This window comes from Tachypleus tridentatus, chromosome 10, assembly GCF_004210375.1.
Source record: "Tachypleus tridentatus isolate NWPU-2018 chromosome 10, ASM421037v1, whole genome shotgun sequence".
NCBI classification, from domain to species: domain Eukaryota; kingdom Metazoa; phylum Arthropoda; class Merostomata; order Xiphosura; family Limulidae; genus Tachypleus; species Tachypleus tridentatus.
This window is the reverse complement of record NC_134834.1, coordinates 32009108-32023631: the sequence shown is the minus strand read 5'-3', so window position 1 is coordinate 32023631 and position 14524 is coordinate 32009108. Positions and strand designations below refer to the sequence as shown.

Sequence of the window (14524 nt, the reverse complement as noted above, 5' to 3'; positions counted from 1 at the left end):
TATGCAACTACATATTATATTGTACTTATGTTAGTAATTGTAAGCCTACTTGTGGAGCATTTTAACCAATTCACCTGAACAAAGCAAAGCTAAACGAGGGCTTTCTGCGCTAGCCATCCATAATTTAGCAGGGAAGGCAGATAGTCATCACAACCCACCGCCAACTCTTTTACCAACGAATAGTGGGATTGATCGTAACATTATATCGCATCCACGGCTGCAAGAGCGAGCATGTTTGGTGTGATGGGGATTCGAACCGATTACGAGTCAAGTGTCTTAACCACCTGGCCAAGGTATTTGTTTGTTTGTGATTAGGTACAAAGTTACACCATGAAGTATCTGTGCTTTGCCCATCAAGGTATCGAAACCCGGTTTCTAGCGTTGTGAGTTCGTTGACATGCCGCTGTGCTACTGGGAGAGCAACGTAACGTAGGGCTCACCACTACTTCATCCTATTGGGATAGATATAAAAGTAACTGGGATAATCGAAGAAGTAGATTGGCACTTTGCGACCTCACTGAATTATGTTAAGCGTAAAGATTTAAATATGTTGTGCTTGCTGTTATCGAGCCCCAGAATTTAGCATAAACTGTGGTGGAGGGCGATACAGTTAATTTGTTGTTCGATACTTGCCATACATTGCAGATACAGATACTAATTACTCAAAAATATATTGCTCAGTAAGCTATGTAGGGAAATATCACATATGACAAGATGGAGAGAGAAGAATATACTCAGGAACACCTTGCATCAACCAACAATTGTTTTTATTTGATTTCCAACACTAAGAAACACTAGGAACATCGTTCAAACCAAAAGAAAATACAAAATTTAAAGCCAAAATTTGACTGGCAAAATATGTATACGTTGTCCAATAGCATCGGATTTATACATTAACAACAGAGTAAGAGGGCGGGATCATATGGCAGTACGAGTTTTACTTTGTTTAGGAGAGAGTGAGAAAAAAAATTGACTTATCGCAGAATATAAAATAGAAACATTAATAAACTACATAATCCACAAAAACTAATGTTCCATTACATAAACGTAGATTTTAAAAAAACATAAACACACTACAAAGAAATAATTTTAATTCTTAAAACAAACACCAATTGTTTAAAATAAAAGATCACTTTTTATCATACGTAAAATAAAAGGCTTCAAGGCCTGGATAAAAATGCCCCTTTCTTGATTACAAGTAATTCTAATACAATGTAATTAATATACCATATATAATGTAGTTTGGTTAAAAATGTATGTTTTTCCAATGCCATGACTACGTAAAATCAATACTATTAATTCGGTGTGTGCATCATTAATTGCCTAACCATATCAATATAAATTTCAACATGCACGTAAGATGACGTAGTGGTTTAAATGGTACGAAAATGGACGTTTCTAAGCGTGCTATAAACAACGCACTACTTTAAACTTTCTATAATATTAAAGAACGATATTATATACTGAGTAACTAAGCCTAATAAAAGTTTGTGAGATCCTGTTACAAACTATGTACGCAATATATTTCAATGAAAACACTTTGACTTGTAAGCCTTTAAACAATTAACTGAGAAATAACTATAAACATTATTCGTTGTTTAACTGAAGTCTGTAAGTTAGGCTTACCAATCGATATCTGACTACAAAGCAAATCTCTTGTGCTCCAATCACTATTTCAGAATATCCTCAGACTTGCAATATTTTTCATTATTGTTGTAGGATAAAGTCACAATGTTAAAGAATTATTTCCTTCACTGAGTGAATTTCTATCTGCATATAAGTGTGCATGTATTACTGTTTGTTGGTCTAATCAAAACACCTGCATTCACATGGTGTTGTTAACAATTTCACACCTTCAGAAGCAAGAGAAAAAAAAAGCAGTTATCACACACCACTTCTTAAATGTATATGCTTTCTCAGTGTTCATAATGAAATATTCTAGTGAAGTATTCTCAAAATATCAATGCACAACTGGTATTTCTTAACCAAGATTTCAGTTCTAGGGACTGTTGACCAGTCAAATAGTAAACAACCAAACCAATTATTTAGTAATCAGTTGATTTTCAATCTCACTATATTTCTGGTGGCTAACGACTTTCTATCAAAAAAATAATACCATTAACTAATGGTTAAATAACATTTCACCCACTCTCTTTTACCACTAGTTTTGACACAGGCACACCAAAGAGTCAAATACATAGATTGGTTTGGATGTTTGTGCAAAAATACATGAAAGCTTTCATTTAATAGTGAGAGACTAGAAGGAAGGCAACTAGTCATTACCACCAACTGCCAACTCTTGGGCAACTATCTTACTGATAAACTGTTGGATTGACCACACACAATAATGCTCCCAAGGCTGGAAAGGCAAGCACGTTTGATGGTATGGGGATTGAAACCTGCAACCCACAGACTGCAAGTCAAGCATCTTAGCCACCTGGCCATGCCAGGTCAAATATGTATAACAGGCTCTAAAAGTACATTAAATACCAAATGTATACATTTTGTCAATGTATTCTGGTAATAAAAACCTCAAAAGCTTTCTATCTTTTGTTTTTCTTTGATGCCAACATTTGGTACCTTAATTATAATCAAAAATACCATTTCACTTAAAAGAGAACATTCAATCCAGTAATTAATAGTGTGCATTATTTATAAGATTTTATAACTCCACTATTCCAAAAACATTCGTTTAAGTTAGAGGCACATATCCAAATATTTTCTATAAAAATGAAAATACTTGACATAATTTATCAAATTAAGATCAGTTTATAATTTTAATTTCTTGAAATTTCTGCATAGATCTCATAAATAAAACTGTCAAATTCATGCATTTGTTTTTCTACACTACACAGTTAAGCATTATGCTAAAATGTGCACCTAAAATACACAACCTTGCTATACAATACACTCAGGAATAAGTTATTGTTTAATGATACAAAGATTATCATTCTTGATAAGCAAGCAATGGTCTCGGGACTAAATTTACTATGTAATAATGTTCATATTATTCTTGATAAGTATGTAACACTCTTTTGATTGAAGATACTATATGTATTATGATGTTGAAAAGTATCATTGTTGAACAGTACTTTGTGTTTTGAGCTAGAAAGTGTTAAGTAAAACTATACAGAATTACCACCAGTTCAGCATTTTGGATTTTATATTAAACTTGCTTTGCAAGATATACACTGTAAACTGCACTTTTTTTTGCAATGTTGTATCAACATCTGGTGACTAGGCCTGAACAAAAAATATACACTTGTGTGGTTCTGGTTTCCCAACCTCAAAACAATAGGGTGGGTAGGTAGGCAGGAATTTTTTTAGATGGATGTTTATAAAATTTTTTTGTAAGACTACACTGTAAATTGTACCTTTTTTATTCATTGTTACCTACATATGTAGTGAGAAGACCTGAACAAAAAAAAATATATATATTTGTGTGATTCTGGTTTCCCAACCCCAAAAATATAGGGTAGGTAGATAAGATGTTTTTTAGATGGACATTTCTAAATTAAAGTTTAAAAATGATTTCTCATTATAAGAGAACAAAACCACCTCCAAAATTCTGGGGTGAGCAGCAAAAAATGAGGACAATTGGGTTGACACATCTTTTGCTTGGCCCAAGTTTTCTACATATGACACTAATAGTTTGAAAATTAGCATGTTCAATTCTTTTCATAAGACATGAATTTCCTTGCATTATGGTTTCCACCTATGGTTACAAGTTCTTACATATATCACTGAAAATTTGAAAATTGCCAGGCTCTTAAATTATTACCAATTAAAGACTGGTAACAATGACAAATGGTGTAATAATTATTTCTACAATCACTGTGAATTAGAAGTCAATGGTAATTCTTCTCAGTGAAAATTTTTTGTTACATATTTTGTATGTCAAAAAATGTCACAAGTAATATAGTCAGTGCTTTAAATAGACCAGTATTTGTAAATACATAGTACCAGTGCTTCAATATTCCAAATAGTTTCACACTGGCATTTCTCATCACACGCAAAAATACTTAAGTGTATTCTGTTGGTTTTTCTTTGCTTCCTTTTATGCACACCAGCAAACATTTTTTTCCTTTTACTATTTCAAGCACTGAATATAGTATATAATAATTTAATCAAAGTTTTATAACAAATGTCTTATGTATAAACAACTATTACTGTATTACAGTTATGGCCTACATGCATAAAAACTAATACACTTTAAAAATGTTTTCCAAGTGACTTCCAAGTCTAGTTTACTTTTGTTGCTATTCTAGTGAAAAGTGACTCTGAAAAGGAGAGCACATATGTAACCCATAAATCAAATGATTGGTAAAAAAATTGTATTATTTACAGTAAAAAATTGTTAAGATTTTAGAATTAATATTTCAAATGTTAAAAGTCCATGATAAATAATTCATACAAATGTATTAATGTTTTTTCCTAAAATCTTTAGAAAATTGCTCATGTTTTGATAAAAGTAGATCAGTTGAATACATTATTGATGGACAAAATGGTGTCTGTTAAAAAAATGCTGAATTAACTTGCTGTGGATAAATGATACTTATGCAACACATTACAAATTTAGTGTGATGAATGATGTTAAAACTGTAGATGAATTGTGTTCAAGTATATGCTGAATAAACTTGGCTGTAGATGAAAGACATTTAAGCACTAGTATGTAAACTTATTTGAAAATCTTCATATGCTACACTTTTGCTGTGCTTTCTAGCAAGGTTGTTTAAATTTTTTTTAACCCAAGTTCTCTAATATGCATGGGAACCATTTGAGTTAATGCCATGAAGAAATACTTAAAATTAGATAACAGTTCTTGTGAACAGTACATCATTTGATGTAGTATGCAATTCTTACTGACTTAGCTAGATAAAAAGAAACTTTCTATAAAAACAGAGAAAAGGAAACATTACATAACTACCATTCAACCACCCAGTAAATTAGTTTTCACAAGACAATATGCATGTGTAGAATCAAATTTGTAGCAATATTTGTACTAAGCATGTAGTTCCTAGAATCACTAAACCTTAGAGTTAATTTTAGCCCAAATAAAAGCTTCATCAGTCCAGCTGATACATCAAGTTATTAGAGAACTGAATGTTGCAGTGAGTGGAGTAACTGCAGATTTTGGAAGAGTTCATGTTCCATTTTAATACAGTTTCTGATCCAACTGTGACATCCTCTTCCTCTTGAATTGCATCATCAGTTACAGTTCTGTTCTCACAGATTGGAAGTACTGAGGATTGGGTAATGTCACAAACAGTGGGTTCTGAAGGAACACAACTGATGCAACAATCATCACCAGTGTCATTATCATCAGTACCATGAATCTTTTCATGGTTTTCTGATGATACCATATTTTTAATTTCTTCTGTAAACATTGTTTTCTTCTCGTCTTCTACGCTAGGGCAACTTTTCAGCTGATTACATTCTATGTCACTTGAAGAAGATACATCTTCTGTGTATTTGATAAGGTAATTATCCTCCACTAAGCTATTTGTAGGAGTGCACTTGTAATATTTGTGATCTTGGTTTCCAGCAAGTTGACTGTCCAGTAGTTTGTCTTCCAGATGTTCAATAGAACAGCTGCTCTGTTTTCTGTCAGTTGAGTCATTAAGTATGTAGTCTCTGCCTTCTGCACCATCAACATGAGACTCTACATTATTTTTTTCATCAGAGATATTTTCTTCTCTGTCTTTTCCATTATCAACACAGAAATTCTGAAGATTTTTCTCATCTGCATTTGCCGTATTTTTGACATCATTGTTCTTTCTTTGGGATGAAGTTAAATTAAATGTTTCTTTATTGCAAATGTTACCAATGTCATAATCTTTGGCTTCATTTGAATTTCTTCGTCTCCCATTTCGTTTCTTTCTTGTGACAACCGTCCAATCTTCGTGGTTGGTGATGTGAAAAGAAGTTGAGTCTAAAACTTCCTGGTCAAAAAACCCATCTACAGATACACATTTCTTATCTACTAAATCTTTGGTAGTTTCATCTTCCACTTCATCCTCAACACCAGAAGGATCTACAAGAGAATGAGATGTTTCTGATATGCAGGATTCAACATTCTGAGTTTCACATTTTTGTTTTCCTTTATTTTCTGCACACACAATTCTTTCATCAAACAAATCTGTATCACTAATACTTCTCTTTGTGGTATTTTCCATTTTAGTTCCTTTTCCAATATCTTTATCTCCAGCATCCATACATTCACTATCAGATGATGACATGGAATCCTTTCGAGATCTGGACTTTTGCTTATTCAGAGCCTTACGCTGATTTTTCTTTCTTTGACCCAAAATACTAGAGTTCACCCTGTAAAAAATGACAAATGGTGTCTTGGTAAAGCAAATGTTTTATCAGTTATGAAACCATATACATGAAAAATATTTAATTGGTAATAGGAATATAAGTATTGCATAAGAAATGAAACAAAATTCACAACAAAAATGGAAAATTTTGAACATCAAATAAAAATGAAGTTAAAACCAAGAGCTTACACATGTAGCTGGATCAGCTCTTGCAGTACTTCAGAATATAAAAAAACATACTCCTGGAATGTAATTTTTTGAATATAGTGATAAATTCCAAGACAGTGTTGTAGTGTGATGGGAGTGCAGGAGTATGATGTTCATATATTTGTTTTTAGCCACAATAACATATAATCACTATTTAGAACAAATTCCCCCTTACATGGTTACCACCACTATTTAGAACAAATTCCCCCTTACATGGTTACTGCCACTATTTAGAATAAATTCTCCCTTACATGGTTACCACCACTACTTAGAACAAATTCTCCCTTACATGGCTACTGTCACTATTTAGAACACATTCTCCCTTACATGGTTATCACCACTATTTAGAACAAATTCTCCCTTACATGGTTACCACCACTATTTAGAACAAATTCTCCCTTACATGGTTACCACCACTATTTAGAACAAATTCTCCCTTACATGGTTACCACCACTATTTAGAACAAATTCTCCCTTACATGGTTACCACCACTATTTAGAAGGAATTTCCCCTTACATGACTACTGTCACTATTTAAATCAGATTCCTCCTTACATGGTTACTGCCACTATTTAGAACAAATCCCCCACTTACTCAGTTATGCAGTCAATTATGCATTCCTACACTTTATTTAACACTACACCACCATTCCAAGGTATTTTTCAAAGGTCATGATGCATCTTAGGAGAAATCAACATACATACTTACAAGTAATAGTACAGCTATACCAATGGAATATCACGTGCTATTACCATGGCTGTATTTTTTTCTTTTGGACTAATGTTCAACACTTGGGATTTAGTAAGGAAGACATTAGCTTGAGTCAAAATGTATGGCATGTTTTGGCTACTGATGTACAACACTTAGGATTTAGTAAGGAAGACATCAGCTTGAGTCAAAATATATGGCATGTTTTGGCTACTGATGTACAACACTTAGGATTTAGTAAGGAAGACATCAGCTTGAGTCAAAATGTATGGCATGTTTTGGCTACTGATGTACAACACTTAGGATTTAGTAAGGAAGACATTAGCTTGATCAAAATGTATGGGATGTTTTGGCTACTGATGTACAACACTTAGGATTTAGTAAGGAAGACATTAGCTTGATCAAAATGTATGGCATGTTTTGGCTACTGATGTACAACACTTAGGATTTAGTAAGGAAGATATTAGCTTGAGTCAAAATGTATGGCATGTTATAGCTACTGGTTTCACCAATGTTTCGTTTGGTATTTCAACGAATCTTTAATCCTATTATTTTCCCTACTTTTAAACACACTTGCTACAAGGATAAGTTTGAAATGTTTATGTTCATTCTATATATCAAGCTTTTACAAACAATAATTAAAAAATAAAGTGTTTTATTTCATAAAGTTCTTTAACCAGATCTTTTTCTTACTTACCACAAAGGTACTAATACTAATCTTAACTCATAGCAAAGGGTATGTAAAAGACAGTTATGAGTTCCTTAATGAAAAACAAGTATTTTACAAGGACTTCAAAATCATCCACAGGACAAAAACTGAAGAATTACGAAACAAAGCATGGAAATGGCACTTGTCATGCATTTTGAGTAACTTCTTAAAGCTTATGATAATTCAGGACAAAAACATACACTCTAAACCTACATGATTATAAAATTTACTCCTAAAGTCATAAAGTCACCATTTTCTTAATTTTATAGAAAAACATTATAAGTTACAAAAATACTTAAGGATATTTTTTCAGTTACAGTAAAGATTTCACACGTCATGTTATATACATCATCAAGCTTTCATACACAAAATAGCTTGAGTACACACACTTGAAAAAATCCTCAGAGAGATAACGTTTTAACCTATTGCAAAGTCAGACAACCTAGCAACTTAGTGAGAATAAAACATAAGAAGGTCTTAAAGAGAACTTGAATTGAAACTAAAGATTAGTTTACACAGGGTAGGGAGAAAACAAAGAGAATTTAAATTTACAGGAAAAGCACAGATGAAGCTGTGAAGATTTTACAGAAAATTTAAGGGTAAAGTAGGGAGAGTTTTACAGAAAGTAGAACAATAGTACAATTTAGTATTGTGTGGATGGTTGCCTCTTAGATGCTCCGTCAAACATAGAAGTTTTAAAACACAATAAGGAATTTTTAAGATTCATTTTTATGTTGTTTTTTTTTGTATTATATTTATCCTTGCCAGCAATCACATTATGATTCAATAACAATTTCCACATAAAGCTTTAAAGTTTTGGTAAACTGTAGAAAGTTATGATTAGAACAGGTGTTATCTGTGGTGAAGCAGAAGCTCATTTGTACCTATACTTCTGATTTAGTAGTTACATTTTCTTTACATTGTAAAACTTATTTAAGTTATTAAGAAGGTTTTTTTATAATCATAAAAAGTGAGAAAAAGAGCCATAATGTATTTTTCTTAGTTTCCTATTAAATAAAATTAATCTTATAGTACCATTATAAACTTTCAATTTTATTTATGCTGATGTATCTGGTCACAGAAGCTTTTCTCACTTTGTCCTAAAAATCAAAGTAATATACTCGAAGACTACAAAGCCTTGAAATATATGTGACATTGTTAAATAATAACATAATATAATGTTTAGAGATGACAATAGATATGTTGGTCCATCTTGACTGTCCCATCCTCTAGTCCAAACTAAAATTATTAAACAAAAAAACAAATTAAAGTCAGTCCTTATCATTCATTTAGTGATCAAGCTTTCTTTTAAATTCACTAACACTTACAGCCTCCATAACATCTGAAGGCAAACTATTCTATAAGGCCAACCACTGTATTTGAAAAATAAAACTGTTTTAACTGTAGATGGCCTTCTACCTTGCCTAAATCTGTATTTGTGTCCCCTAGTCATATAATTTTCACTTTTAAGTATGAAAAATGTTGATGCACCAACATTATCAATTATTTTTACAATATTAAACACTTCAATCAGATCCCCTCTAACACTTTTGTTTTCAAGAGAAAACACTTCTCATATGACAACTCATCCCAAGCACTATTTTAGTAACCCTTATCTGAACCCTTTCAATAATTCAAAGTTTTTCTTCAGCCCAAAAGTTAACACAATATTTCAAATGTAGTGTAACCAGTGATCTATACAATGAAGTTATAACCTTTTTTAATATTTCTATAGATACAACCTAAAATCCTATCTGCTCTTCCTTTAGTAACTTAAAACATATGTGGCAGTGTTCCTCCTCAAAACCACAACAATAATAATATATGAAAAATTAAGGAGGTAACAAAAAGCATGACTATTAAGATGGCTGAAAATATAAATTCAGAAGGAGTCGGAAATGTGTTTAGTCTAGACATCTATTAAATCATTACTACTCAAGAATTTATTGCAAATAAAAGTACAATTTTTCCTACAGTTTCTTTGTGTGTTATATTTATTGTGAAATCATTTTTCGTTCTGAATATGTGCAGGTTTCAAATAACTCATGCCCAAATAAACTGTTAAGTTGATCATGCTTCATGTTACTTTTCTCACTTGGGCATTCTTAAACTGGATAATATTTGTTACTACTCTTTTTAAACATAGCATAGTACAACATAGTGTAAGAATGTCATCAGCAGTGCCCTTCAATGGTTTAAGTGATTTCTTGAGTTTCCAGCCTCAACTGTTTTGTAATGAGAATAACCAGTCACATGGTAGTGCATGTTGAACTGGGTAAATGCAAGATTTCTTGGAAACTAAAGAACCTAGCATTTAGTTAGTGTAAAACTTATTTTTCAACCAATTAGTCTATTCCCTAGAGCTTGGTCTTGACCAAATAAATCTGAAGAAGCCTTTTAGAGTGGCTATCCGAATTAAGTGCTTTGCATGTATGCATGCTGCTTGTATTTCTTTTCATATTAACACAGTTATGTAAGAGTTTAGTTACATTCATATTCAGTATCTTTAACAAATCTCCTGTAATTTAGTAGACCCAGCTTAAACATATATTCAGTTCACTCAACATATCACAAAAGCAAAACATTTTGGTGGGAGAAAAAACAACAACTCACCTATAAACGTTTTTTGAAACATAATCACTAAAACGGACACTTTTTTTTATCCTATCTGTGCTGCTGTCCACTAAGAAGTCAAAGTCCGAGGAAGAAATATCTTGTGATGACCACAAAAAATCATCGCTTGACTCAGATACAGTTCGGCAGGATTTATCAGAATATTTTAAAATTCCTCTTCTTCTTCGAATTGGGCTCTTAGAAGACGTAAGAAGGATAAAAGCACAAATTACTGAATATACACATATAAAGAAGGGCAGCACAGTAACAAGAACAATAATAACAGTTTAATAAATGTATGGTATCAGTACCTTTTGATTAAAATAATATAAAAATTACATATACTTTGTAGGAAGCTGAGATACAAAATACTACTAAGTTATAAGAACACCAATAACAAAATTTAATTTCATATAAGAGGTATGTGAAAATCAAATTATAGCAAGTAAAATAACACATATCTAAAGTAAGTGTAATATATGCTAACCTGTAAATAATTCTGTTTGTTACTCTGTGTACTTTATAACACAAAATAAATCTTCAACTTGAATTTTTTTACATTAGATAACAACAACACATGAAAATCCAATACTGGAAAATAAAAAAGGCCTTAAAAAAAGAAAGTTGCAAGACAACCTAATGTCTTGTTTGTGTGAGGTTATATGGTTATGCAATAAAATATTTCAAGATAAAAATAATGTAATTGTTTTTGACTTGTATTAATGTTGTGTTAGTGCAAGCTCTATTAATGAAACAAAAGACAAAATTAAATCTTCAATAACTGACTTAAATTTTATTTAAGAATCTTTTCACACATAAATATGAAATTTCAATTACACCTGAATTAGATCATCTTCAGACTTGTGTCAAGTGTGGCCTCATGCAGTGGTTTCTAAGTGCTGTTCTGTAGACATGTGTTTGGCATTCTATAGAAACATACATCAGATAAAAAAAAAAAAGAGAGGGAAAAAGTAGAAAAAAATTGTGATATTTCTTTTAATTCATAGTATGTACAGTACTGTGCAAGAGATTTCAGACAAACTCAAAAATCATATCGCAGGCTGCTTTCAAAGATCAATGAAACGTAAATCACAGTTGAAACATCAAAATTTATTAATCTTCATATTTAGTACAATACAAAATCACTGGAAGTGCTTGGATTAAGCAGACAGTTAATATTTTTTGTGTCCCCCTTTTGCTTCAATAAATGCAGACAGTATTTCAGGCCTTGTTGCAACATACTTAAAGTGTCCCTTAGGATTTTACTTCAAGTCTCTCTAATACACTCCAAAAGTTACTTCCAAAGAAACATTATATTTGTCAAGATTTTGATCTATCAAATCTCAGATTTTCTCAGCTGGGTTGAGATTAAAGCTTTTTAGATGCCATCTTATCATTTTAATGACTCCAGCAGCTTTTTTTTTTAGCTAAGTAATTTCTGTATAGGTTGGATGAGTTTTTTTGGATATCATCCTTTAACAATAATGTGCAAACACAAATCACTAGGTATACCAAGATAAATTGGTATTTGGTGGTACGTACTGGTCCACTATTCCATCTATTTTGCAAAAACTCCCATTACCTCAGCAGAAAATACCCCAAACCCATCACATTGTTTCCTCCAATGCTGGGTACTATACATTAAAGAAAGTATCTTTTACCTTTCTTCCTCCGTATGTACAATTTACACCAAACATTTCAAACTTGGATTCATCTGTCCATGATACCCTTTTTCAATCATCAAAAGTGCAGTTTTTGTACTTTTTAGCAAATTTCAGTCTCTTGTCAAAATCTGTAAATTGAAGTGAAAGTTTTTTAACTGCTACATGAACAAATATTTCATTCTTGTTAAGTCTTCTTGATACTGTAAATCTGGACATTTTTCCATCATTTGGTACATGGTCGATTATGTCATGCTTGAGATCAAGATCAGTGGTAGTCTTTCTTTTGTCCTGAAGCCTGTATAAACAAAGATACTTAACATCAGTATCATTGAGTTTAGGTGTTTTGCCTGTTTCTTTCCTATTTTTAAATTTACCTTTCGTGGTCTCACAATCTAGGGTGTACTTAACAGTGTTTATGAAGCATTTCAAGACTGCAGTAATTTGTTGGAGAGCCCTACCAATATAATGTAAAGATTTTTTGCAAACTCACTGCTCTACTGACAATTTTATATGCTTTTTAGGACCATAGCATGACAACAAAACTTAATATAGAGTGTTAAACATTGTTTTTATTAAGGTTTATTTGCAGAGTAGTATTAAATTGATTTCTTCTGGCATATACTAATACCATATGCTAACTCCTTGCTAGCTTCTTTTTATGTAGTTAAAACACTGCATGGGACATCATGACAGTTATTTCAGGCCCTAAATTTTAACAGTATTTTTATTCAAGAAGAACCCTTATGACATGCCCTTGTTACAAGTATATAGGAATTTTAAACAGGGATCAGTGAAGCATTACCATAGTGTTGAAATATACATTCTGTAATGGCATGGAAGAATTAACCCCATAAAATGGAATGAATGACAAATTATTCTCTTATCCTAACAGTTTTGCACAGTACTGTTTGGAATAGGTGGAATGTTTTGTTTTCTTCTTAGTTCATTGTAAAATAAGTAAGCTTCATAATTCTCACTTTAGAGCTTCTTGAATAAACTAAGTAAAAAAACATTACAGGCTTGTATACTCAACAGTTTATAAGCTTTTCCAAATTTTTTTTATTCCCTGGAGAACAAAGGTTAAAACTTATTGGTCAAGTGGTTACCACAACTGAACTGTAAATTTGAGGATGTGGTGTGTGGCCTATTACCATAAAAATGCACAACACTCTTGAAACTCATGTGTGTACTACATGAATGACAATCAAATCCTCCTGTTCAGTCCAAGAAAAGTAACCCAAGAGTATACAGTGGGTGTTACTGATAACTACTTTCCTTCTAGTCTAGAAAGGATGGCTATGCACAGACAGCCCTTATGTAGCTTTGCACAAAAATGTACATAAAAACACATTTCTCAGACTGTGTTTAAACAATAATTTTCTCAGTAGGCAGGTGTAGCCTAATTTGGTTCCTCTAGAGAGAAACCAATAAAGTTGTATTTATTTGAAGACTAAAAACATTTATTACAGTCACCTCACTAGTGCTATTTCTACCATCATAAAGTTTCTTAATTAATGACAAACTTGGCTATATTAAACATATTTTCAGTTTGTGAAATTTGTACATTTCTTTGTCCATGTTTGTTACATACCAAATACTTGTTGGTTTTGTGCATAGTTCATAATGGGTTATCTGCACTTTATCCACCATGAAGAGCCAAATCCCAGATACTAGCATTGTAAATTGAGAAATTTACTATTGGCTTACTGGAGAATAAGTAGAGAAGTTATACTTTTCCTATACTGAAGGTATATTTCCAATAGGTACTTACTTCTTTTCACAAGATTAGCTATTATTTTTCATTGCTGCCCCTTTTATGTACACTTTTTCTTTACACATGCCACAAGCCTTTCGCTCTCTCTTATTGAAATTAAGTGATTCGAACATGTCTCTCATGTAAACCATCATGTAGCCCAGCATGGCCAGATGGGTTAAGATGTTTGACTCTTAAACTGAGAGTTAGGGTTTCAAATCCCTGTTGCACCAACCATGCTCGCTCTATCAACCTTGGGGGTGTTATAATGTGATGATCAATCTCACTATTTGTTGGTAAAAGAGTAGCCCAAGAGTTGGCAGTGGGTGGTGATAACTAGCTGTCTTCTTTCTGGTTTTACACTGCTAAATTAGGGATGGCCAGCACAGATAGCCCTCGAGTAGCTTTGTGCAAAATTCAAAGAACAAACAAACAAATCATCAAGCATCACCACTCCAGCATAGCACACTCACAGGATGCATGTGACTCCCTCTATGCACCTCTACTGAATTATCACTTTGATGTTTGGCAAAAAACACAAACATTGGAA

At 32.3% G+C, this 14524-nt stretch overlaps 1 protein-coding gene across 1 annotated transcript in view; it reads right to left on the bottom strand.

The window, feature by feature from the left end:
• Nucleotides 1–750: 750 nt before the first annotated feature.
• Nucleotides 751–14524, bottom strand: part of Nop17l (PIH1 domain-containing protein Nop17-like) — a 31852-nt gene continuing 18078 nt past the window's right edge. Inside the window, exons 5-6 of the mRNA XM_076460612.1 lie at nucleotides 10558–10754; nucleotides 751–6324 (exon numbers count right to left, since the gene is read on the bottom strand). Coding sequence (XP_076316727.1) covers nucleotides 5067–6324; nucleotides 10558–10754 — 1455 coding nt within the window. The 3' untranslated portion in view covers nucleotides 751–5066. The remainder of the gene's footprint in view (nucleotides 6325–10557; nucleotides 10755–14524) is intronic.